Below are 25,561 nucleotides of genomic sequence, written 5' to 3'. Positions count from 1 at the left end.
GAGCTGCAGTTGGAACAATATGTAAAAATACAGCTTGTAAAAGATTTCCTTTATTAACTGTCATCATCCACAGAATATATGTTCAAATAAACATTGTGTAATAACTAAATTTGAGATTAATAGGCCCCTTAAGAAACAGCGAAGTCATTCAGGATAGTCAGTGAAAAATAGCCCGTAAGACTGTAACATGCACATATTGTCCTGCTTACATGCTCTCTCCGGTGTCATTCCCATTTGTCAATGTCGGCAGGCTCTGTTCTCATTAAAACACTCTTGCACAAAAGCAACTTAATTTTCTTAAGAGAAGAGGACACCTGATTCAATTTAGTGCTCAAAATCAGGAACTTGAATATATATATATTTTCCTGTCTGAACTCAGATGAATAGTTATGAACAGCAACACAGATTAAACCTTATTAGGTGTGTTTATATTCTGTTTGCAGTAACAGTGCTGTGGCAAATAGCTTTCTACAGAGCTGTAACATCTTATTAAAGGAAACAGCAGTTAAGACATGAGCTGCGATAACACAAGATTTTATTTTTCAATAGCAGATTGAAGGAGTTGTTTAAACGGACTCTACCAACTCATTCAAGCTCTTTCTGATGTCCTGCCTTCTTCCTCCACCTTCTCAAACTACACTGATCTCTTTGGGTAGATAAAAATTCCTTTTGTTTCCTGTTTGGTCAAACCATTTCCATTACTTTCTTCAGGCTTGGTTTTTATTTTTCCCCCCCTTTTCCCCCCTCTTCTCCCTGTCAAATAGGAGATGTGGATGTATTAAATTGTGTATTAATAATGTGGACACTGTAAAATGTTATACTACCACATTGTGTTCTCTGCCCTCCACAGCAGTAGTGCTGCTAGAGTCCTTGTCTTTCTCCAGATCTTTTCTAGGCTTCTGTATTTTTCTCTCTTCTTCGTTACGCCATGTGTGTTGAATAGGATATTTAGCCTTAAGTCCGGTACTTGAACTGTGTATCCCACGAGTGCACGTCAGAAAATGATAAGGTTTTAACCATAGGTACTTGCAGGCATACATAGAGCAGCTTTGTATGATGCCCAAGCCGCTTCCTTCTGAGTTGGCTTTGAGGCCATTTGTTACTCTGCATCTGTGGCCTTGGCCCTGGAATATCCTTTCTGCAGAGTGAAGACAACTCGAGGCCAGAATTGTCCCAGTACTGTCTCAGCTGTGGGGTACCTGGGGGACACAGGTCCTCTCTAAGCAGGGAGTTAAGTACATCTAGGAAGGTTACCTCCTTAAAGGCCACCAAAGGACACTCAAGAACCAAACATTTTAGTGTTAAAAAAACAATAAATACATAGTGGCAAAAAAGCCTTTTACTTTTCCGTATGGCCCACATATAAAGCCATGAGACATAGTTATTTCCCATGACTCTGCAGCAAAAGAAATTGTAGTTCCACTTGAGCTGTGCATAACAATTTCATTCAAAAGCTGCTGGTAATGATAAAATGCTGTGGTTTGACACAGGTGTTCCATATGTTGCCAGTGTATCTTTTCCTCTTCTTCAGTTTAGTCCTGCTATATTATTATCAAAAGACATCTAATCTAATAGATTCCAAGATAGTTTAGCTTGATTCCAAAAATAGAAATAAATAGAAGAGAATTCAGAATGCACTGTTTAATGCAATCGAAACTTTATCCCACATCTTGGATTTGATTCCCAGTCACGTGTACTTGAATGCTGCGTGCACTTGATGCTGTACTTGGGTACCCACCCATGGGGAAGTTCTCAACCCCTTGGATGTGTATTTGCCTTTTTCTTCTGCCTTTTACCAGCCTTTGTTGCTGTGAGGACTCTCTTGGATCTCATTGCTGTCACTGTTAACAAATCCTTGCAGTGTTCTCTGTATGTGTATTCCAGAATAAGGTGGGAGATGCAGCAATGAAGCTTTGCACTTTTCAGGTGTGGGAAGAGGAGTTTCTGTCAAAGTACTGCCTGATGAGTTTCTTTAGAGGTGGGCTGGTTAATTCTCACTTGAAAGTGCTCCAAGCCAGCCAATCCTCCCTGGAAATGCTAACCAGCAACAGCGTTCCCTCAAGCCCAGTACCATACTGAGTTGACTGAAGTGGTATCTGCTTAATAGTAAGCAAATTTGTTGTTTAGTGAAGCTGGTGTATACTATTCTAAACACAAGCGGAAATGTAGATGCTCTTCTGTACTGTTAAGATCACCATTAGTGACTTTCAGTCTTTGTTGATGTAAACTTGAATAATCGGTCTGGTTGTTACTACTGTAGCTTCTGAATGTGGTCTGACCTTGCATTTCAAGACATGGCTGTGCATTTACCTTTTGAACGGATCTTACTATTGATTTTATACAGAACTCTCTCCTCATACTTATGGTAAGTGCAATGAATGGTTTGCAAACATGTGCAGATCTGAACTCGGAGTATTATAAGGACATATAAATGTTTCCACACTTTATTGTTTCATTTAAGCTGACTGCAGATAGTCTGATATTTGTTGAAGTACAAAAGGAGCAAACTCTAAAAAAAGTTATACAATAATAATGACTAATAAATGTTTCAAATAGAAAATGAAGAGTCTAACTGTATCATGTGTCAGCACTAATGTTTGTTTGTATCATCCCTCTAAGGATCTCAGAGTGCTTTTTAAGCAATGAATTAATTTTGACAATGCCCTGTGAGGTATGTAGGCAGTGTTATCCCTCCTGATAGAAGGGAGTTGGAAGCACGAAGTGTTTAAATTCTACAGGGTCATGCTACTAGGTATGTTTAATTACAAATTGGAACAGTTGATTCATTTTCCTAGCAGTTTCTCTAAGCTGAACCAGAATCACAAATACAAGCCCCAGGTTTGTGGGCATGAGAAAAATTTACTTCTAAGTTTGTTTTGCAGGAGAAATGTTTATAAAGAAAACTGAAGAGCAGTTGACATGTCTAAGTCCTCTTATTGGCAGACCTAAGTCTGAGGCACATCATCTGAATGATTATGGCTTAATTTGTGGGTTTCCTAATTTTTTCTTTCCCTGCTTTTGCCTGTAATAGGTGTTTAATCACCCGCCATGGACGGTTTCTGATGCTCTAGAGAAAGGGAATTAAAAATTGTAAACTGTTGTGCCCCTGAACCAGTCATGAATTATGACTTTTGCACATAACTGGCTGAATACCCTAAGTATAAAATTTGTCTGAGATTGTTATCTTAGTAGGTGTAATATGCTTGAGAATATTAAAAAAAAATGCAGGAATCTTCCTGCTGGGTCAGAAAAGGAGTTTGTTGATGGCCAAAATATATACAACCAGGTCCATCTAGTGTCTTTCACCACCACCTTTTTAGGCACAGAACTTCATTTGGAAGTGGAATTGCATAAAAAAAAAAATCATCAATTTAGGTGATCCTCAAATCAGAATTGGTAGCCACTTATGTGGCTATAACTAGACGCTCAAAAGCACAGTGTCCTTCTAAACATATTGGTTTTTGTCAGCTGCTGCTTTGTTCTGTGTGTGTTGTTGAAATGACTAGGAAAAGGGTTGAGGGCTGTCTAGTGCTGAAGTTATTTCTTTTGCGTGATTGCATGTGGTGTGGCAGGCTCACCTGCACTGTAAGCAGAGCCTGGCCTGAACCCAGCTGCTGGTAGGACTGGATATTTTTTGAGACAGGGAGGTAAGTTTATCATGCTAGGGACAGAAGGTCTACTTTTTATGTTCTCTATCCTTTTTATGTGGACTTCACCAGCTTTCCTGAAGAGGGTAAGGATACAGTTCTTTATAGCAGACAAAAATGTAGCTGTCACTCTGCACACAAAATCTGCATGAGGAGGAGACAACCATTAAGTTTCCTCCCAGCCTTCTGTTGCAGGAGTGGAGCCCAGATGCTTGTGTCTTTCAGATCTTAACAGTTGATATACACTGTTTTATATAGTGAGGACTGTTTTGCAAGGAAAAGATCTTTAAGTGTGCTTAAAAGTGGAGATCTAGATCCTCCTTCATGTATTCGGAGGCAGGATGTAATAAAAGGGACCTTATCAGATTAAAGTGGTCAAATACAATCAGTCAGTGTGAAAGAATGGTACACGTCCAACAAATACCAAAGAAGCTTGATAAACCTGATTTATTTTTTTTTAATATAATGATAATAGCGACCTTAAGAAGGATAGATTAACAAAAGGTACATACAAGGACATCTCCTGTATTCAAACTGATCCCTTGCGGTAGGTTTGTTTGAGTGGGTGTTGTCATTGTTTAACTCCAGCTGGCAACTAAGCACCATACGTTTGCTTGCTGCCCCCTCCCCCAGTAGAAGAGGGGAAAAGAGAATTGGAGGGATAAAAGTGAGGAAACTTGTGGATTGAGATAAGAACAATTTAATAATTGAAATAATAATAATTACAAGTTGTAATGAAAAGGGGGGGAAAAAAGAGGGAGGAGTAAACTCCAAGAAAGACAAGCGATGCAAATGAGAACAATTGCTTACCACCAACTGGTCATTGCCCAGCCTGTCCTGAAGCAGTGGCCTCCCACCAAGTTCACTGCTACTTTATTGCTGAGCATGACATTGTATGGTGTAGAATATCCCTGTGGTCAGCTGGGGTCAGCAGTCCCGACTGTGATCATCTCCCAGCTGCTTGTGCACCCCCAGCCTGCTCGCTGTCGGGATGGTGAGAGGAGCAGAAAAGGCCTTGATTTGGGGTGAGCATGGCTCAGCAGGAACGAAAACATCCCTGGATTATCAACACTATTTTCAGCACAGATTAAAAACATAGCCCCATACTAGCTTCTATGAAGAAAATTAACTCTATCCCAGCCAAAACCAGCTCAAGTGTAATGTGTCCATCTCTCGCCACATGAAAGTATCAGCTGCACAGCTTCAAGTACAGGTAGAAAATCCTGATCTACTTCACACTTGTTGAAGAATTGTTTTTAGTAGTACTCACTCTTGCTTTCAGCTGTGATCTCTGGCAAGAGTAGCTGTTTGGACTTATGCCTCTTTTTTGTGTTCAAAAAAAGAATGCTGATGAGGAAGAGGTGTTAAAATATGTTACTGTAGTTTACAACTGTCAACTATAATGTTTTATTTAGCGGTGCCTATTCAGATGCTCCCTCCGCAACATGGAGTGCCATATGCCATTGTCCCTGTTAGTAAGCAAGTCAGCAAAGGTTTTCCCAGCCTGCATTTGTTTTTGTACTGGGGCCACTGAGGACCTGCGGTCCAGTGCCATCTTTTATTGATAGGGCCAGCAGAGGAGGAATCTAATGAAATTATCAAAGCTTTGAATTAATTATGAACTCGAATAAGAAAGCTAAGCTCTCTAGAGCCAAGGATCTCATTACCCATTCATTTTCATTGCATCCTCTTATGGAGCAGAAGGCAGGTTCAGCTACAGCTCCTACTCTGATTTTGGACTTTATTCAAACTTCCTAAACTCACTAGCATCCACTTGTTATTAATCTGTGGCTGGAAGTGTCCAAGCTGATTAATTTGACTCTGCTGTAAATCTTCATGTGAATAGTAGATTTCCCTTCTCCCTTCTTTTTACCTTTGCTCTGTGGCTTTTCATCATCAGACTGGCTGCCATACAAGAGTTTCTGTTCTTTCTTAGTAATTGGGGAAGGCTGTTCAAGATTCAAGTTTTAATTTCCTGGAATTTAATGAGTTAATGTTAAGAAATAATAATTGCTACCTTATATTACCTGGATATTTAGGTAAGCACAAACACTTATAAAGTCGTTATTAAAATTGTTTGTTTTCTTATTTTAAAAGACTGTGGAGTAAATAGTAATGATTAGATATTTTGGCCTCAGAAGTATGAGGTGGTTGTGGGTTTTTTTTCTTGGATTTTTTGCTGTTTCTGTTTTAAATTTGTTGGTCAAACTACAGAAGCTTCTGAATTTGTTAATACTTCATAATGATGAACAATTAAACTGGTTTGCTTGCCTGACTAATATTCCATTAAAAATAGTCTATGAAAACGCAATGTTTTACCTAAATCAGATTATATTTATTATAATTAATAGGTCATTATGTAAAAATGTTCCTGGCAAATTAAGGCAGAAGCAATGCAACCAAGCTTCTGTGTAATATTCCTAGTTCCTGTGGATATTCTCCTTAAGTCCACTGGCAAGGATTTTCTCCCCCTGCTTTTGTCCGTTTCAGCACATTATTTATGAATACATAAACTAGAACCTATCGGTCTTCATAACTTACAGGCCACTGGCAATTTTTTAAGCAGTGGCTAACTGCCTAATGGTTTCTGTGTATGTGTGTATTTGGAGAATCTAATAGCTTGTTGGGCAGGGGAATAACGTTTTGTTCTTGTACTGTTGCTATTTTACCATTGGTGATATTTATCTTTTTCTCTCTTCAGGCAGCTGCTATATTTAATTCCGCTTTTGGAAGTTTTTTGGTAAGTAATACAGTATTTATGGCACATGCTTTAATAGTCTTACTTTTAACAGTATTATTGGTGTGTTTGTATTTCTCACATTAGTGTTGGTGAAATTATGCCATTTAGCTGGCAAAAATCTAAGCACCTTTAACTTGATGTCACCACGCCATTAAATACGGATACTGCAATTTATTTTCTTTCTGTTTAACTCTTGAGAAAAGTAGTGAATAAATTGTCTCTGCTTATAGTAAATTAATAATGTGTAAACACATCTTAATTTTCCCCTTAATGGGTTAACAGAATCTATTATTATGCAGTTGTTGCAGGCATGGGCATCAATATATTGATTTTTCTAATAAGGCCCATCAAATACTCATTATTTTCTATCAAGAGGCCATGGATTTTGAAAAGAAAACATGACCCAGCTGATCAGAGAGTAGATGCTAATTTACTCAGTGACATGTCATTTGTTTAGCATATTTCACTGTCAGTGAAGCCACTCAATGTCTCTGAGGAACACACTGAAATAGCTAAATATGGGGAAGGAATCAATCCAGTTGGAAGTATAACTGTTTCTGTAAAAAGCTAAAACAGCATTTGTGGGCCTGACGGTCTACAAAGATTCAGAAAGGACATTGTAAAGAACACTAAATAAATATACTTATCAAGAAAGGAAGAATAGAATTCTTTTATTGATGTGTTGCTTAGAGAGACATTAATGAATATTAAATACAAATTGTTTTATATGTAGGCAAGCTACTGTGACTGTTTTATTTATTTAGGCAGCTAATTATTGAATTTGTTCTTCTTTGCTAAAATTTGTGCATATTCAGAAGTGTGCGGTTGTGAATCCAGTGTTGTGTCCCCAGAAAGGGGGCTATGATGTATAAAATGAATGAGTGACAAAAGAATTCATATTAGGAAATTAAAATCAAAATTGTGAGTACAAAATAACTCATTTTATGCATATTTGCTTTATGAAAAGCTGGAGTTTGGGTCTTTAAGTATGTGAAGCTCTACTGCCAAGAGAGGTAGTTGAATGGCATTTTTAAGTTGTGTTGTGCTACTGCTTTTTTGAGAACTAGGTTAAAGTTAGGAGGGTGGATGTAAGTTTAGTGGGTACATGTGACCATTCGCATTTTTAGAACAGAAGTTTCCAAATACTTGTTCCTTTTTCTCACCTGTCACGTCCTCCTCCAATGGGAAGAAGGTACTTTCTGCCTCAAACTGTGTAATCCTGGTGTTAGACCAACTCTTAAGTCTGTGTACGTGCATGGCATTTTCTGTTGTTGTTTGGCACGAGCCCCGATTTCTCTGCTGTCCCTAGTTTTCAGTTCAGGAGGTTTCCTTGAATACCCAAAGGCATCAGTTCAGCTGTCATTAGGAGAATGGCTTTTGACTTCAAATAAGAATTTAGGCCCCAGAACATCTGACTACATTGCCTTCTCCTAGTAAAGCAACATAAACATATTTTAATTTCTAGAACCTCTTTGTAGCTCTTTGAAGAAATCTCGATTTAAGGAGGTGAGCTATTACTGTTCATGTAATACTCCTGATTTTGGGTTTGATCTTAGTTCCATGGACTGATCATTGCAAAGTTCCATTTATATATAATTACCTCATTTTGATTTTTATTCACTGAAGACTTTTATTGAATCTTGGAGAGCAGCGTTGCAATTAAAAAAATTGCCAGAAAGAGTTTCGGAAAATATTAAAGATCAGCTAGAATCAAACCGCAGTGCTGGCTGATTTTTTCTAATTACTGATTTTTTTAAAAAATAAAATTATAAAGGAAGTGACCACTATTAAGTCACAAATACATATACACACTTAGATATTTATGGTGGTATCCTAGTTGGAAATCATGATTACATAGGGAATATGTATGTACAACAGAAAATAAACCATGAATATGTTTACTGAAAGCTTTGCTCTTCCAAAATTCTCCAGTTATGAAGTTGATAGAATGGACCTTACGACTAAAAATGCAATGGGGTGATAGTAGGCCAGGGACTGTAATAAGCAGATGGAGATTTTTACCAGTTTCACAGGGCTGTAGGTCTACATGGCCTTTAAGGTAGTGGCTTCTGAAAGTCACTAGCATGTGGTTGCTGACTTTGAGTTTTCCATGAAAAACTGAGGAACTATTATATATGTGTATATATATAAAAACGTGTATATATATATATACACACATATATAAACATATATATACACACATATATATATACACACAACTTGTAAACACACATATTTGTTTGGAGTCAAAACCATGCTATAAAATATGAAAATAATTGGCCTGAGAAGATAATGGAAGGTCCCAGTGGTGTTTTTGAAAACCCATCAGTTTATATTGGTACCCAACGTACTTGTCTGTAGGTGGAGGTCCTATTTCCTATATCTTTAATTCACAATGAGTTTAAATGACATTAGCATTTTTATTATTGGTGTCTGATGATGTGCTGTCTATGGATAGGCTTGGATATGGTTATATACCTTTGTGACCATAACCATATGCAGGTCCTGGAGGTAATTTGGAAGAATCTGACCACTGGCGAGGCTGCAATCTTTCTTATGTTCCTTATCTTACTATGTGTAGCCCATAGATGGTTTGTTGTACTTGGGTGTAGCCCTGACAAAGCCAAGAGGACAGTATGTTGTCTGTTCTCAGACTATATCCTGTGGGCCAGTGCCTGAGTATTACAGTGTGAAGCAAGCTGATTTAAAAGGGACTAGGCTAAGCTGATTTAAAAGGGACTAGGCTTTTAACTCTTCTATTTTTCCTTTTATTTTTTTCTTTGGAAGACTAGGAAATGGTTTAAAAGTTAAATTAAAATTCTTGAACATAATGTCTGCAGGAAAAGACTCAGCATAATGTTAGAATGGTACTGAAATGAGCTTATTCATATAAAGAACAACACATTGTGATAGGCAAAATGTAGAAATACCAACTATGTCTTGATGAGCAGAAACACACTTAGATTAAGCATTTAGAAGTGTTTTCAGTGGTAACAAACCTAGAAAAACTACTAACCAACCACAAAGTCATTTCTTCTAAACTCCACCAGAGCCCATATTCCTTTAAATATGCAGGCAAAACAATGCATGGAATGATACTGTACATATTTACATTTGGTTTAATAATGTCCCAGGTCTAATTAAAACACTGTATTTTAAAGGACTAATTGTTACAGAAGAGTGTTTTTATGTAGCTAGATTAGTAATAACTAACGATAGATGAATTCAATTTACATAAATTTCAGGCAAGAGACTATTTAGAATCATACCACAGAGGATTGCTTTGAGTTAGATAGTTAATATCATTATCTCCTCCCCTTCTTTAAACAGTTTGGTTTACAATAATTGTGGAACATAATAAGTGGTTTCAGTTTTTCCTCTTAATGGGGTTTTAATAAAATCTGATAGCACTTTACTAACACTGGCTGGTCGGTTATCAGCAAGGTTGCTGCTGTAAAGCATGCAAATTCATGCTGCCGAGATGGAAAGCACTGAGGGAGCTGCTTCCACTAGTGGGAGAGGATAATTTTGCCCCTAAAGGCTAAAAGATTTGATTGGGATATTAAGTATGAGTCTGCTAAGATTCTTAATGTTGAATGCATTGCTTCCTGAGCTTTGGTATTCTGCTTCTAAAAGTTGTGCTTCAACAGAAAAATAATGTTTGTTAATGTCCAAAGTGCAGAGGAGTAAGCAGGGTACTGCAGAACATGCTGTGCTTATGATTGTTGCATGATATTTGCCTGGGTGGCTCGTCTCTTTGGCTCTAAGTTCACCGAGGCATAGCCTGTCATTGAAGCTGTTCTTGACAGACGTGCTCAATTGAGAGCTAAACTCAATTTGCGGTGACAATGCGATGCCATATGCATGGAAGAGGAGAGTGCTTAAAGTCTTGAAGAGGATGACTTCACAAAATGCTCTGCGCTGTTAGACTAGAAACAGCCTTGTCTAATCTCTTTCTGCCTCTCATTAATCTCCTTTACGCTTGAGACAGTGGGCTTGGAAGCTCATGAGAGTACCCAGCTTGTGATGTGCGTGAATATTGTCTGATTCATTGGTGCCTTGGGGTTACGAACGGTAGGTATGAAAAGAACAGACATCAGCTTCACCTTGAAGAACTGTAACCAAAATTTGAAGTTCTGTGGGAACAGGAAATCTAGAGGAAAAGAGAGGATTAGGAGGACTTTCCTCTGGTGATCATTGTACTCCTGAGAAAACATAGGAAAGGGCAGCCAGAAAATGAAAGTGTTGGTTGAGACTTCTTATGATGCTGTTTGGGATTAGCTTTGCTTCCTCTGTTGGAACTTGTGGGATGAAATAAGGCATGTGTCCAGGCTACGTAAGTCAGTCTGAAGGAAGGAACCTCTTCAAGGTGCCCATTAATCACCTTGTCGAAATTAAGTATGTATGGTTTTGTTCTTTGATATGTATTTCTAAGGGGGCAGAGCTGGTTCATATTGTTTAAAACCTCAGTTTTTGGAGCAGCGACTTGACTAATCAAATCAAGGCCAGTGTTTTAATTTACATTGTCTAGCAAATGAAAGCTAAAGCTAGCGGGGAAAACGAAAGTTAGGCTTTTTGTGTATGTGAGAGAATAGTTGGTTAATGAAAATGTATGAAATTCTTATCTGCTCTGCTTTAGCAGGCATAATGATTTACACAGCCTGACAGCACTACTGCAGCAAGTAAATGCATTAGTCATAGTGTCCATTTTTCTTGCAAATTTGTGACACAGATTTAATTATGGGAATGACCAGCAACTTACAAATCTAATTTTGGTAGGCTGAGCCAACTTTTTTATTTTAATAACAATGGATTTTTTAGCAATGATTTCGTTACTATTTAAAGAAATCCACTCGTATGGAAATAACCAATTGGCTGAATTTATTTACCTTAGTTTACCTTAGTGGATGTTGAATGGTTTCGGTTTCTTTTTTTTTTATAATAACTTTTTTATTTTCGTTATTTCTAGAATAAAGATTCTTATCTGGCATAATTATTTTTAGCACAACCTTTGTAAATATTTTTCTAAAATCGGGCAAATGTTTATATACCTTTTTGTTCCCTTTTAATTGTGTCTTTGCACTATGAAGAGGGACATAGCAGTCACCTGAGACTCCCTTTTTAGTCTGCTAGCTGCTTACAAGAAAATCTTGCCAGGAAGTGTGTTCACAAATGCTGAATTCTAGATTCAGTCTTGTTTAATTCCAAAGGGGAGCTGCTTTACAGTGTGCCACTACAGTTCTAGACGTGGTCTACTCTTCCTCTGTGAAGCTCTACAGTGGTGCTGCTGGTCTGTGCTCTGAATTTGATTCAGGCAGTTCTCAAAATCCTGAGCAAATTCTCCCTGTTAATCAGCCTCTTGGGAAGCCACCTCAGCTTTGAAGGATGAGTGTTTGCATGAGTAGCAGGGAATGGCAGATCTCTGCAGCAGCAAGTCCTTCAACTAGGTATTATGTACCTGGCAAGAAGAGTTTGGATTCCATGGAATTTAAATAGTCTTGGGAGCCACTTAAATTGGCTTACTGTAACTTTTTCTGATGTTGTGGCTGGTTCTTGGTTCCATCAATGTTAAAAAACACCCTCATTTTGATTTCTCTGAGCTTGATCTGAAATCTTAGTGTAAGTTTGGTCATCATCAGCTGTTTCAAGATCTGCCTAGTAGCGTTTTAAAATGTGTAGACCTTCACTCTTATTGAGTATTTGTGCTTCCAGCGCATAGCATGCTCAGTTTAATGCCTAAGTTTGAGTTAGCTTGTACTGTTGTGTTGTATTGCAGATTAATGAAACTCACTGTGGTAGAGACCTGTTAGTGCAGGCTTTCATAAAGAGCTCTTCATACAAATGATTATTTAGCTAAGCATGTGCGCCCATCCCAGTATACACACTCACATTCTCTCTCTCTCTTCCCAAAGGCCAAACCAAGAGTGGATGTTAGTTAGAAACAGATACAGCATTTTTTACCAGTAAAATAAAAAAAATCAAACCTGCTTGTCTGAGTAATGCTGAACTCCTTTAAAATACAAAAGGGAGTAAGTATAAAGGTACAAACGTCAGAAAGTTAAAAAGAAGTAAATAAGGCCTTGCTGGCAAGGGACTGAGAGAAATCAGAGGAATGGGTAATTGGGATTCTGGGTGTTGTAACACCTAGATGATGGGTGGTCTGTCTGATGACACAGTTGATTTGAAAAGACCAATGAAGTCAGTAGGGATTTACAGGGCCGACCAGCACAGATTGGCTGAGAACTAGTTAATAAATAACGGTCCTGCTGCTGGTTATCTTGGAAATGTTGGGGAAAAGGAGGGTAGGTAGCAGTAACCAAGATGAAAGAAAAAAAGTTTCCAGAGAACTGTGTCTTCTAGAAGTTAGTTCTTGTGTTTTTTGTTGTTTTTTTTTTTTCCTTTCCACTGGCAAAGAGGAAGATGCATTGAAATCTACATAATAACAAAAATGAAACTATTAGCTGTCAAATGTTTATAAATTGTGTGGGCTGTAGCTGGTCTTGGTACTTTCTTAGTTTTCCCATTAGCTTTTGCTACTGTGCATTTGATTCATCTCCCTCGGTCTTAAGGGACTCAAGCAGCCAGTTCTTCCAAAGAAGTTTATTTAAAGGTAGCAATAAGTAGGCCGTTAAATGTATCTCTTTCTATTCTCTTTGCGGGCCCCAAATAACTAACTATCTTTTTAAAGATAAGTACATTTGGGTGTTCTGCTTTTCGCCCTTCCTCAGATGACAGCTAACAGTAGGTAGGATATTTTCTTGCACCTACTTTTATGGTCAGCAACCCCATCTAGTGCTCTTGCCTGGCGTGGTACTTGGTAGGCTGCTTTTGAGACAGTACATTCAAGCTCTCCCCTCACTGTTACTGTTTTTATGGATTAACAGGCTCTTAGGGAGAGAAATAGCTGAGGATATATGTGCAGTAGTGTTTCTTGACTTGGTAAAATAAGCAGCAAAACTGGAAGTTGCTGGAGAGAATTCAGAGGCAGGATTCAGGTTGATTCTTGTCAATCAGAAATATAGCATGAGAGTTCAAGCATCTGTATTTTTCCAGTCCAGTTGTCATTCATGAATTGCAAAGTAGAATGGAGCGGAGTTTCAGGAGCTAAAATTGGACATTCAAAGTACCTTAAATTTTATGATGTGGCATATTACTTCTGATCGCATAATGTAGGAAAACTGGAAATCAAAGTGCTCTCAGACTGACTATGGTAGTCATCTCTCTTTTTAATGGAAACTGGAAATTTATAAAAAGCTTGATTCCATTTTAAAAGAGTGCTAATGAATAACAGAGTCAGGAGGGTATGTGTCTTTAGTAACAATCATTTGCAGAGAATCTAGAGGAAGAAATGCATGTATTTAATATTATGTTATCAGGCAATTTGTTGGATTAGTATGTAAATCACATCTGTGCTGATATACAGTTCTTGCAGAAAATCAGTTTGTCTCGAATTACTTTTGTCATAATTTGTAAACTTCATCATTTCCCTCTTTACAGTGAAAATACAGCATTTTTGTTAAAAGAATGTACTTGTTTTGGGCAATGTTTTCTGATTCTGCGTACTTTTTCTTAATGAAAGGGCTTGAAAAAAAGCCAGTTCTGCTAAGGTGGAACTTGTGTGCAAGTCATGTTGAAAAGGTCCTGATAGCAATTTGTGATGTTTTCTTGTCTTTTAATGCCTTGGCATTAAATTTTACAAAGAAAGTAAAATTAATAGGGAAAAATATCAGTAGTTCTGGTGGAAGCTAAGATCGAGGTGTTTGACTTCTGGTTAAGTCTGTATCACGGGATGATGTTACGTTACTTATTTGAAGTCAGTTGCATTGAAAAGCTGCTTTTTGTTTCTGATGAATATTTGGAGAAATAGTTGAGTGCTTCATTTAAAAAGGGGGAAACTGAAACTTGCAGTATTAAAGTTTGAGTGATTTATTTGTAAAGCAAGATTTAAAATTCTTGCAAATAATTCGTTGTTTCTATGGGAACCCAATGTTTTGAGTTTGTTGGTTCTTTACATTAGGGAGGTTGGAGCAGAAAGGAGAAATTGAGGAAAGAGGCGCTATGAAAGACAATTTTGTTTTTATTTTGCCATCTCTGTAGTGTCTTCTAATACTAGAAAAAGCAAAACTGCATTCCTCTAAGGCTATGTTTGTACACAGACATGTAGTCATTTGGCCTGATTTAAGGGTAAATGTTCCCTGCAGAAGATTTGGAAATGCACAAAATATATCATATATTATTAATATATTATATATTATTTTCTCCCTCCATCAAAATGATGTAAATTTTTTTTTTTAATAATCTACTGTTAATGTTCTCCCCAAAAGTTTTAGCTTCAGATTGAAATGGAACAATGATCTGTGCTGCAGCCTTCGGTCACCTGCATGAAGAAAGTGCGTGTTGGGGTGAGGGAGAGTGGAGAGAAACCATCCCTTCATTTGGAACAGGGGTATTTAAATGACTACCTTCCTCTTCATTAGCTCTTTGAACTAGTGCTACTGCAAGGAGTAGTTGTTTCACCTGGCATGGTTGTTCGTTATAAAATACGATCTGGGATGCTGAGGAGTCACCTGTGTGGATGCACTAATCCATAATGGAGCTTGGAGCTCTGTCTTCTCCTGTGCCCACCAAACTGTGGATTCAGCAGCTAGCAAGAGTTGAATTCCCGAGGCAGTATGCATGTTTCGTGACATCACTTTACAGATGGCAATACCAGTGCTGTATCATTCTATGCAAGCCTTTTTTACCTTATGTTGACTTTTGAGGGAAGAAAAAAATATCCTAAACACATTAATTTATTAAACTTCTTGATTTTTGGCCCCAAACAGGTTAATGCTCTGCCTGGATTTGGAGGGATTTTTTGTCTTTGATTGTTCTCTGTCTCCCCTAACAGAGCCTGTCCAAAACTCAGCTGTCCATGAATTGGCAGTCGTTAGTCTCTTGGGGTAAAACCAAGAGGGACATCATTATTACTATAAGTTGAGTGGCTGGAAACCATTCCCCTTGCTGTCAGGGTGATAAATACTGTCTTAATGGAAGTGCCAAAGGTTAGGTCAAAAGCTTTCGCAGTTCTTAACTCAACTAGCAAGGAAGGCATGGTTATCATAAAAGTGGATCTTCCTCTGGAAATGTGTGTGTGTTTATTATTTATTGTTGGCTTTTTAAGGCAGTTTTGGGAAACTGTCATGACCCTTCAGTATGAGACAGCGGTAGGTCATGAATTTTTTTTAAAGACTGTATTTGTGTTGTTGCTGAGAGGCTCTCTTCAGTATTATTTTTCCTTAGCTTCTTTCAAAGTATCAAAACTCAGCTTTCATCCTTAACAACACTTATTTGGAAATACTGGTTATTGTGAAGGAGGGCGGAGAAATATTTTAATTAATGGTCTGTCATTACCTGGCTTCTTTTAACTGTTCTGTCAGTGGAAGGTTTTTTTCCTTCATTTTGATTTTATGTAAAAATGAAAACAAAATCTCCCCAAAACCCTATCAACAAAACACAAATTTCTTTGCCTGCCTTGAGGCTCAGGCTTGCCTGTACAGTTTATCACCTTTCTGGCATGACACGTGAGCAAATGCACCACTCAGCATCTTCTTTCTCCTCCTTTATTCCAGTTCTTCACCCACCCACCCCTGGTTACATTCCCATAATGACAAGTAAATTGTTTCTGTTGCTTGTACTTGAAAAAGAAAAATTGTATCACAAAATTCCTTTTCTAAAGTATTTTCTTACCTTCTTGGTCAGCTCTACGGGAAGGACTCGTTGCGGTAACAGTTATGCAATATGCTTTCCCTGTTAGATGGTGGAAGGTCAGACTACATGATGTGACTTGATCTATAAAAACCTCAGTGTGTTGTACATAGTGGTGTCACAACCTAAAAAGGCTGGATGTGAGCTCTGATAGCATTTGAAAATTGACTATTTTTTACTTCTCCATGAAAATAATTCTTTTTACTTGTATCTAAATGTGGTGACCACTCCATGTCAAATAGAAAACTGTATGTTAATACATGAAGATGGGATGTTGTTTCTACATTTATAAACCATGCTTCATATTGCCTTCTGGTTTTCAAGCTGTGTCTTAAAAGCTCAATGTTGGACACTTATTGGATACCTTTATTCTCCTAGAGTCTAGTTTGACTAAGACCATGCATGACTGGGAACAGCTTTTTGCCTGACATTAAGCCTACTGAATGAAAGCTGCATGTCATTCCACGCCATCTGCATACTCTTTATATTTCACGTTGTACTGTGGTATGATACAGGTTTTAGTGTTGATGCTTACTTGAGTGGAAAAGTCATTCAAGCTTCTTCATCCTGGTGCATTTGAGGCATGTGCTAATAGCCTGAAAATGCACACCTTGTCATGTCTCATTGCTTAATTGTGGTCTAGTTTCTTTCCCACGTTTTGACTCCTGTATGGAAAGTGAATGTTAACTATTTGAAGGAGAAGTATATTACATAGGGTTAGATAACATGAATAATGTGAAAGACGGGGTTTTTTTAAAAACTCAAACCATTTAATAAAATGGAATATCAAATATATGAGCATGTCTTTCAAGAAATGATCAAAAAACATGTGAAAAGTTTCATATCCTTTTTAAAGTCAAATGATTATCCACCATCATATAATTTTTTGTTAGATGGACAGTAGAAAGATGAAAGAAAATTTTATAGATAACATTGTGCTTCACAGACAACTGAAGCAGGTGTTAGAAATGCAGATTAAGTATACTGACTAAAGACTATATAAATTTGAAGTGAAAATGCCACTGGTCTACTTGCAGTGCTGTGCACATGTGAAGTTTCAGGTAGTTAAATTATTGATTTTATTGTGTCAGATAGTGAAGCAGTTAGGGAGAAGGTCCTTGTGCATCCGTGATGTTTTTTTATTCCTCTGCAGGCTTTTTGAAGCTACCCAATGAGCACCTAACAGAATTTGCTTGGTTGTGTGAGTTCTGCTGTGGAAAGAGGGTGCATAATGCAGCTACTTATATACATATAAATATATACATAATATAAGTTTATCTGCCAATGAGGCATTTTACAGGAACATGTAGTGCAACCGCACAATTGTGGGTAAATACAGTTTCTATAGATGTGTTGCTGCACAAATCCACTGATCCTGGCATTTTTTGATTAGTCCTTCGGTACGCTCCTGTAAAAAACAGCACAAGGTGTTAATTTGCAGGTTGTTCTTCTTTGGACTTCGTAGGATTTATGTGGACATTATGATTCATGATACACATGTGCCTTACTAGTGTAGTTGGTGTAGAGCTTGAGAGGGATACATTGGGAGGGCACTGGGAAAGGAGTGAGGGTGTTTTCTTCCAGCAACTAGTAATCTGCTAATATACTGTACTAGCCTGTGAATTTAATTTTGTCATGACTTATCAGGTGCCTGGAGCTAGTAATCAATCTGTACAAGGTCTAATCCCCGGCTAAATTAGAATTGGAAGTGGATTGGAAGATAGAATCTCTTAAAGAAAGTGAGGAGCAGTACTGAGGCCATTGCTCAGCATGAGGGGCAGCCGGTTTTCTTCTTGCTTTGGCCTGTTGTGAGAAGAGAGCAGTAAGATCCTCGCAGTAGCCTAATGTCTGGCTGGTGAGGGAGACAAGTAACAGGGATATGGCACTGTCTTCCATCACCCAGAGTGACTGCAAGAGCAGCTTTTGTGGGATCCTTCTTGGTAAGTTTTAAAAGTACGTTGTCGTCATATAATCATAGAATGGTTTGGGTTGGAAGTGACCTTAAAGATCATCTGCTTCCAAATCCCCTGCTCAGGGGCAAGGGCACCTTCAACTATATCAGATTGCAAAGCCTAAACCAACCTGGCCTTGAACATCATGAAAGAATTGCTTTGTTTTTAAAATATAGACAATAATGTTTTGTCCATCATCTCATGGGTGTGGTATTTGCATTGGCAGCAATTCTGCTCTGACTGGAGGAGCTAGTTCGTTGTCCGTAAATATCCAGTATATGGTTGGGTAATCTTGGTTGTAATGAGTGGAATAGGTATTCAAGTGTCTGCCTAATGCTTCCTGGGTGATAGCATGCAGCTAGCAAACCAGTCATTTGAAATTTGGAAAGGCTATAAATGATTTGGTTTTGCATGTATTTATTTTTTCCATAAAATAAATAAATCCCAGATATTTCGCTGTTCTCCATGCACCTCTGTCCATAGGCACCTAGGCCTAACTCCATTTGTCTCTCATTTCTGGTAACTGGAGCTTAGAGATTTGAGTTTTTATTCCTTCAGTGATAATCGTCACGTCTTTCCCTGTGCTACAGGACTGAGTTCCCTACAGTGGGTGCAAAATCACATGAAGCTGTATAAAGTCCCCAGAAAGACCACTTGGTCCATTTATAATACAGATAATGCACTTTAATAAAGTAATTAGCAAAATAACAATGTAAATTTTACTGTACCCTAAACTCATGTATAGCATTTCAGTAAGATTTTTCTGGTTTTTGATTTTGAGAAACAGCTTCTATTTTAGAGGTCAGTTAAAACAGAGCAAAAGATTACAGGTCATTTTATAGACTGTGTGGTGTCCCCAGCAAAGAATGCATGTGTAAAATGTATTTATTACAATGGCTTTCCATATTTTTAGTAGCTAGGTAAATAAAATACAAGCTAAGAGCATCACTGTAACACAAACAGCTTGCAAAATAATAAAATCTAGATGAAGCCTAATATTTACAGAGTACTGCCTCATTGCTTATTTTAGTCAGTTAATAAAAGCATGGGGTTTTTGCAGTTTTTTTTCTTCTCATTCCCTCCTAATTACAGTGTGGGCTTCCCAGCAAAGCTAGCCTGTCTGCTATTTAATTTTCCAGTTCCAAAATCCTATCAATGTGTATACATATCCAAGTGAGAGAACTGAAGTAGGATTTTGTCGTTACTATCTTGATTTGCTTTCCCTGAAGCAGAGTTAATGATGCATCACTCCAAAGACATTTTGAGAAACATATTGTCAGAGGTCTGTTTCATCAAGCTGTGGCGTAACTGTTGCAACTTAAATGCTTGTAAAGTGTTATGCTGGCTCCGTTTTTTATTTTTTGGTCTTATTTGTCTTCACTTTTGGGATTAAAATTGTTAGGCTCATTCAGACAGCAGCACAGTCCAGTGCCACTGGAACTTATATCAGGAAGATCTTGAGCCAGGGTTACCAAATAATATACAGAAAATTATATTGTTTATAATATATGTAGTATATAATGTGAGAGTGGTGAGGCACTGGCAAAGGTTACCCAGGGAAGTTGTGGCTGCCCCATCCCTGGGGGTGTTCAAAGCCAGGTTGGATGGGGCTTTGAGCAGCCTGGTCTATTGGGAGGTGTCCCTGCCCATGGCAGGGGTTGGAAGGGGGTGATCCTTAAGGTTCCTTCCAACCCAAACTATTCTATGATATGATCGTGGAGGGGTTGGCAGCGATGTTGAGCCAAAGCAGTTCAATGGTAACAGTCCCTTACATATGGGAGGTGGTATAATTTGTTTTATTTACTGTTGGAATTAATTTAAAGGCTATTAAAAACCCTCTGCAGCCTCCTACGGATAATTATTGTGCTTTCTTTTAGGTTAGAAAAGACTACCACTGGTTGAAAAAACACCACAACCTTATCTATGCATTTCATAAAGCTCTTCAACCACCTTAGATTAGCATGACGAACATTAATACTTCTTATGTTTTGCCTCAATGGTAGTTGCTGTCTCTAGGCCATCCTGATAAATTTTTTGGTTATATAATTGGTGCATGGATTTCTTAATGCCCTGCTGGAGTAAGGAGTTTCTTCCTCTTTGGCAAACTCTGAAAAAGGAGATTCAGCAGTCATCGGGAGTTCAGTTGAACCCTGACATGTCCAAGCAGGTTAAGAAGAGGTTTGTGATGGATAAAGGTTTTGGGACTTGAGAGCCTTGGAGAATGGGAAGTCTAAATTGAGATGATGTATTGAAGAATCATAAGCAGCAGAGACTCTGCTGATCTCTGGGGAGTGCTTGAATTGTGCTGGCTTCAGCACACAAGGGAGAATAGCAAATTCTGGGTCAAGCTGGACTGTGGTTACGCTGAGGCAGTCCCTGCCTGGGAGCTCCTGTTTCAGGAGGGTGCACACGCCACAGATGTCCTGAGTGTTCCCTCTGAATGGTTGCCACACATCCTCTGTTTGTCTGTTGTTCTTGCTGATGTGGTTTCTTCTTGTCAAGCAGTCATTTGAGAGCCAATGTTAATATAACGCACTTAAGCTGAGATGGGAACATCTCTCTTCAGGGGTTTAACGTCAAGTAAAAGCTGCTATAGTGAAAAACTTTTGGATTAGATTTTGGAGGCTAATTCTCTTGCAAATATCACAATAGAAAAATAATTGGTTTTGTGACATCATATAGTTCTTGAGCTGAGCTCATATGGAGTTCAGTTTTCATGGATAATCAGGCAGTAATCTTGTAGAGCCTTTGGATGCTATCATCTATGTTTTATAGGAAATATCTTAAAACATGGTGAAAAGCTAATCAACAGGACTAAGATGCTGAGGCATGCCTTGTGCTATTAAGATTCTTTCTGATCACCTATGCATCTGTTGAAATTTAGCAAATTAAAGAAATATTATAAGGTACTTTCCCGGGTTTATAAGCAATGCATTAACTTCTCTAGTGCTTCAGCTTTGTAGTTGAGCATTGGCCCTTCTGCCACTTGGGAACTGTTTAGCACATTGAGTTGTGCATGCCTGGAGTAGTGAAGGTGCAGTGTGGGTGTATTAAAAGCATGCGGACAGAAATGTTTCTGAAAATCTTTCTGGAAGTCGTATTGTAAGAATTGGGGGATAGTTAGGAAAGGAATGTTTTTCTTGCCTAATTGTTTTGAACTCTGTTTGAGCTTACTTCCATTCTAAAACCAAAGTGTGGAAAATTGTTATGCTAAATTGGAACACAAATTTGCTTTTACAGCGCAAATGTGTCCATACCTTAGATGAGCTATTGAACAAATGCCTGAATTTAGTCTGTATTACATAAATACTACAAACATCTTGAAAGAATGCTTGAAAGGAAGAAAGAAAGGGCATTTTTGGACTGTGATCTAGTACTTGTACATGTAACTGACTGTTTACATATAGACCTATTAGAATTGCACTTAAGAATATAAATTTTTGAGTGAAGCATACAGTTTTATCTGCTTAGGCCATAATTTCATACAGAAGCTGCGCTTACAGTAGCATCTTGCATAGACAACACTACTATCAGGAGCTGATTTGCTGACTTCCCATCCCATTTTTAATGTGTTGAACACTGCTGTAGATGCATGAGTAATAGAGACAAGGAGAGAGGAAACCTTTTTAGTATAATTCTTATGACAGTATCTTTTTAGAACCTGTGATTTTTTTATTAGAAAGAGGTTTTATTGTGTAAATTACAGAAGAAACATTCCTGAAGTCCTTAAGAAAGAGCCATTCTTTTCCTCTGCATCATGATAAATGTAGCAATTGTGTGTGTATACTGGAATAGATCATATTGAACATCCCCTGAGCTCCGTTTGCAGACAAGTCCTATCTCCACCGTGACAAAATTCCCATAAGAGTTTAAATTATTAATGCAATGGAATCTGCAGGGTTCAGCAGATATGTTCAGCGTTATTGATGGCAAACTTTATCCCTTTATTCCTAAGACACATAATGAAATAGGGAGTCCCTCAAATAACTGCATTTCGTGTTTAGGCTAATTTTGTAGAGGCCAGTGGGCTTTGCCTTAATGTGTGTAAATACAATTTTTCTCTTTTACAGCAGGTTGTGTTGTAGATGGGAATGAGATGAATTTGGCACTAATTTATGAATCCTTCTAGCATTCTGTGTGCTGCACACTGTGCAGGCAAGATGCTCTAATTACACTTATTCTTTATAACAGCTTTTAATGACAATTACTGATTGTAGTTACGGATGTTTAGGGACCGTTTTTTTCTAGCTTAAGATGATGTATTGACTTTTACAGGAGAAGAATTTTATTTTTACCTTATGCAATCTCTCTCCTTCCTTCCTCCAGCCTTCACAACTGATAGGCTGACTGATGTAGCTAAAGTGTAGCCATAGAGGATTCTTGTTCAGTTAATTTAACATCAGGAGATATATTTATTCACTGTTTTTTTATTTCTGGATTGAAATCTGCACATTCACGTGTTCTTTTCATAGCAATTTAGTATTTGGAGTGAGATTGTACAAGTTGCATTTGTTTTATATAACAAGATAAAACTCTCCTTCACACTGAATATGTTGCTGCCATGTTAAGCAAAAACATTTACAAAAGCTTCGTTTTCTCTTAATGTACTGGCATAAATGTCATTTTAATATGAGGCTGTCAATTTTAGATAGAGGTAGGTTTGATCTTTTGTTCCAGTTTTCAGTTAGGTTAATTATAGTGTAAAACAGCGAGTCCATTCACATTCCAGGTTGCAAAGTTGCTTTGCATAGGGCCTGCTCACTTTTTAAAGTAAGGTTGCGAGTGTTCTTCTCATTGACTGTTGTCTTTAAATATAAATACAGATTTGGGCAGCTTCCGCTTTAGTGGTCACTTCAGAAAGTAAGCCATCAATAATTGATAGATCAGTTTAACACTTGTGAGGAACAGACAGTCTAAAAAGTCTTCTGTGTCCACCCATCCCCGCCACCCTTTTCACTTTCATTTACTAGGTTTTGGGAGTTTTAGGGGTATCTTTCTCTGCTGTGATTCCTGCTGCTGTCAGTCTTTTATTTGTACGGGAAGTGAAGCCTTTGTGTAGATCAAGGAAGCAACAGAAAAGAACACGAGAATTTTATGTTCTCCTTAGCAATGGTTATAACTATTCATTCCCACACATCCCCTGCAGCTTGCTGTGCCTTCCATTGTCATAACACCACTAGCAGTGAGACTGGGCTGGAAGGCAGACATGGTCTGAGTATTAGAACAACCCTTTCTATGTTTGTTGTGTCATTCATGTGCTTTGTTCTGTTTTAAATCCTGATTATGGCAGCAGTTTGGTTTGCTATACAGTCAGGTGAGAAAGTGGTATTTCGGGTTGTGGGAGAAGGAGCAAAATGTTGGATGGAAGAGAAAAAAGAATGACAGCTTCTGGAACTTGTTTATAGATGCAGACAACACGTCGGTAATCAAACCATAAGAAAGATTGTCTGTATACTTCATTTCTGTGGTCTACAAACCCTGAGGCCTTAAGTCTGATCTCAATATTTTACTAATAGTATTTATCTGTATTTCACATTTACTTACTAATTCTGCTAATGTGGTAGCAAAAGGCTTTCATGAAGTCTGTTCAGATCTTCACTAGAAGGAGCCAACTCTATTACTGTGTGACACACTTTTCAGAAGAAGTTTGTGAAGTTAGAGGCTTGATTTGTCGCTCTTAGCTCAAAATGTCATTGTCTACTCAGAGTATTGAGTATATGCAGAAGCATTGTGGAGGCTCATGTTTGTTATTTGAGTTTCATACCTTTGGATCCACTTGGTCAATCAAAAGTGCATGGCTAATAGCTGATACAAACAGCCTGGTTAAACACAGAACAACAGTCATCTCCTAGGACCACTAGCAGAAGGCAAGAATCCTACTTAGCCATGTTCTGGAATTGGTTTATAAATACTTGTGTGACTGGCATTATGTTTTGCTGTGTAAGCTGATTGACCTGTGCCTATGACTAAAATGGAACAGGTCCAAGTTGCAGTCACCAAAGGTAGATGCCAGCCTGCTGTGACTGGATCCAGTCTCTGATTACCAACAGGCTTACATACCCCTGGGTGTAGACTATGATCAATTTTGCTTCCTAGCAGAGAACCTCTCAGTTACACGTTAGGTTATGCTTGATCATCTCATGTAGAGGGAACCTGTCCCCCATGCCATGGAACCAGGGTCTTATCGCAGAGATCAACGATACAGAACATGGATGCTGAAGAAGAGTGAGTGATACACACGAGGTCAGGTGTTGGGAGGTACAGCATCTTAAGACCCTTCTGTGAAAAGTGACAGCTTCTAGTTTCTATTTCTCAGTAAAAGTTGCAATTAGTAAAATGTTGCAAGAACCTCAAACAAGAAAAGGATTATTGGTGTCTTGCTCTTGAAAAAGAGTAGATCTGAGCTGCCACGTTTCTGAACAGGCTTGCATCTCTGCAAGCAGGCTTAGCCTCTGATTTCAAAAGTGGAAATTCAGCCTGAGAGATGACCCTTACATGGAGTTTGGCCTGGGCTTAGCCAACCTGTTTCCTATGTTGATTAATTTTTAGTCCATCTCACACTGCCACTCCTCTTATCTAGTGATGACTTAAGACTGATTTTCTGATTGCCCTTAGCAGGAACCACTTGTCAGGAAAGCAAAGAATCATGGACTTCAGAAAATTAATTTCTTAATCACAAGTCTGATGCAATGAGAGAGTTACCCCTGGAAGACCATAGACTCCAGTTCCTTTGTTCTTCCATCAGTGCTTCTGGGAATCTTGCATTTTTGCCAAGCAGTTTTTCCTGCCTTCTTGGCTTAGCATGGATAATTTTGGGCATTGTTTGACTTCTTCTGCTTAGAAAAGAACCAGCCCTTTCAAAACTGTCTGGTTCCCAAGTGTCTCTATGCTGCAGATTGAATGGTGTTTTCAGCTCCTGGTCCACGTCTTTGTTTCCAGTATTCTTTTCCCAAGCCTTCCACCTCTATGCAATTCAAAGCCCGTGCCACAATTAGTGGAAAATATGCTATGGTACCAAAGAGAAGTCCTCCTGCACTGGTGTGCCTTGTTTACTCTGTGGCCGCACCATCCCCCTTGGCATCTGGGCTCTGTAGCATGTGGAGGGTTCTGGTGGTGGTGCTAAGTGAAACAGTGGTAGCATTGTGGGTCGTGAGCTAAAGCCCTCTTCACCATCATCCCTAATGTAGAGGCAAAACAGATGTATCAGAAGGACTACAGAGCCCCTGGGAGAGTTTGCTATGTATTACAAAGTAATATTTGGAAGAAAATTTATTTTGGATTTTATATATTTGAATTATTTTTTTATTAGTGGAAGTTTCTTCCTCTTAAGGAGGTTTGAAAATACATCTGAAAGGATAAAACTGAGCATGAAAAGCATGCAGGGGGTTCCTTTGTGACCAGAGAGAAACAATTCCAAATAAGTCACAAGTGGAGTTAGTAAACTTACTGCTGGAAATGGCATCTTGGATGTCTCA

At 38.3% G+C, this 25,561-nt stretch overlaps 1 protein-coding gene across 1 annotated transcript in view; it reads left to right on the top strand.

Annotated features, from left to right (window-relative positions):
• Positions 1 to 25,561, top strand: part of SLC10A7 (solute carrier family 10 member 7) — a 152,223-nt gene that overhangs the window by 44,305 nt on the left and 82,357 nt on the right. The window contains exon 5 of the mRNA XM_069855341.1: positions 6,349 to 6,387. Coding sequence (XP_069711442.1) covers positions 6,349 to 6,387 — 39 coding nt within the window. The remainder of the gene's footprint in view (positions 1 to 6,348; positions 6,388 to 25,561) is intronic.

This window comes from Phaenicophaeus curvirostris, chromosome 4 (genome assembly GCF_032191515.1).
Source record: "Phaenicophaeus curvirostris isolate KB17595 chromosome 4, BPBGC_Pcur_1.0, whole genome shotgun sequence".
Classification (NCBI taxonomy): domain Eukaryota; kingdom Metazoa; phylum Chordata; class Aves; order Cuculiformes; family Cuculidae; genus Phaenicophaeus; species Phaenicophaeus curvirostris.
This window is presented reverse-complemented; position numbering and strand designations above follow the sequence as displayed.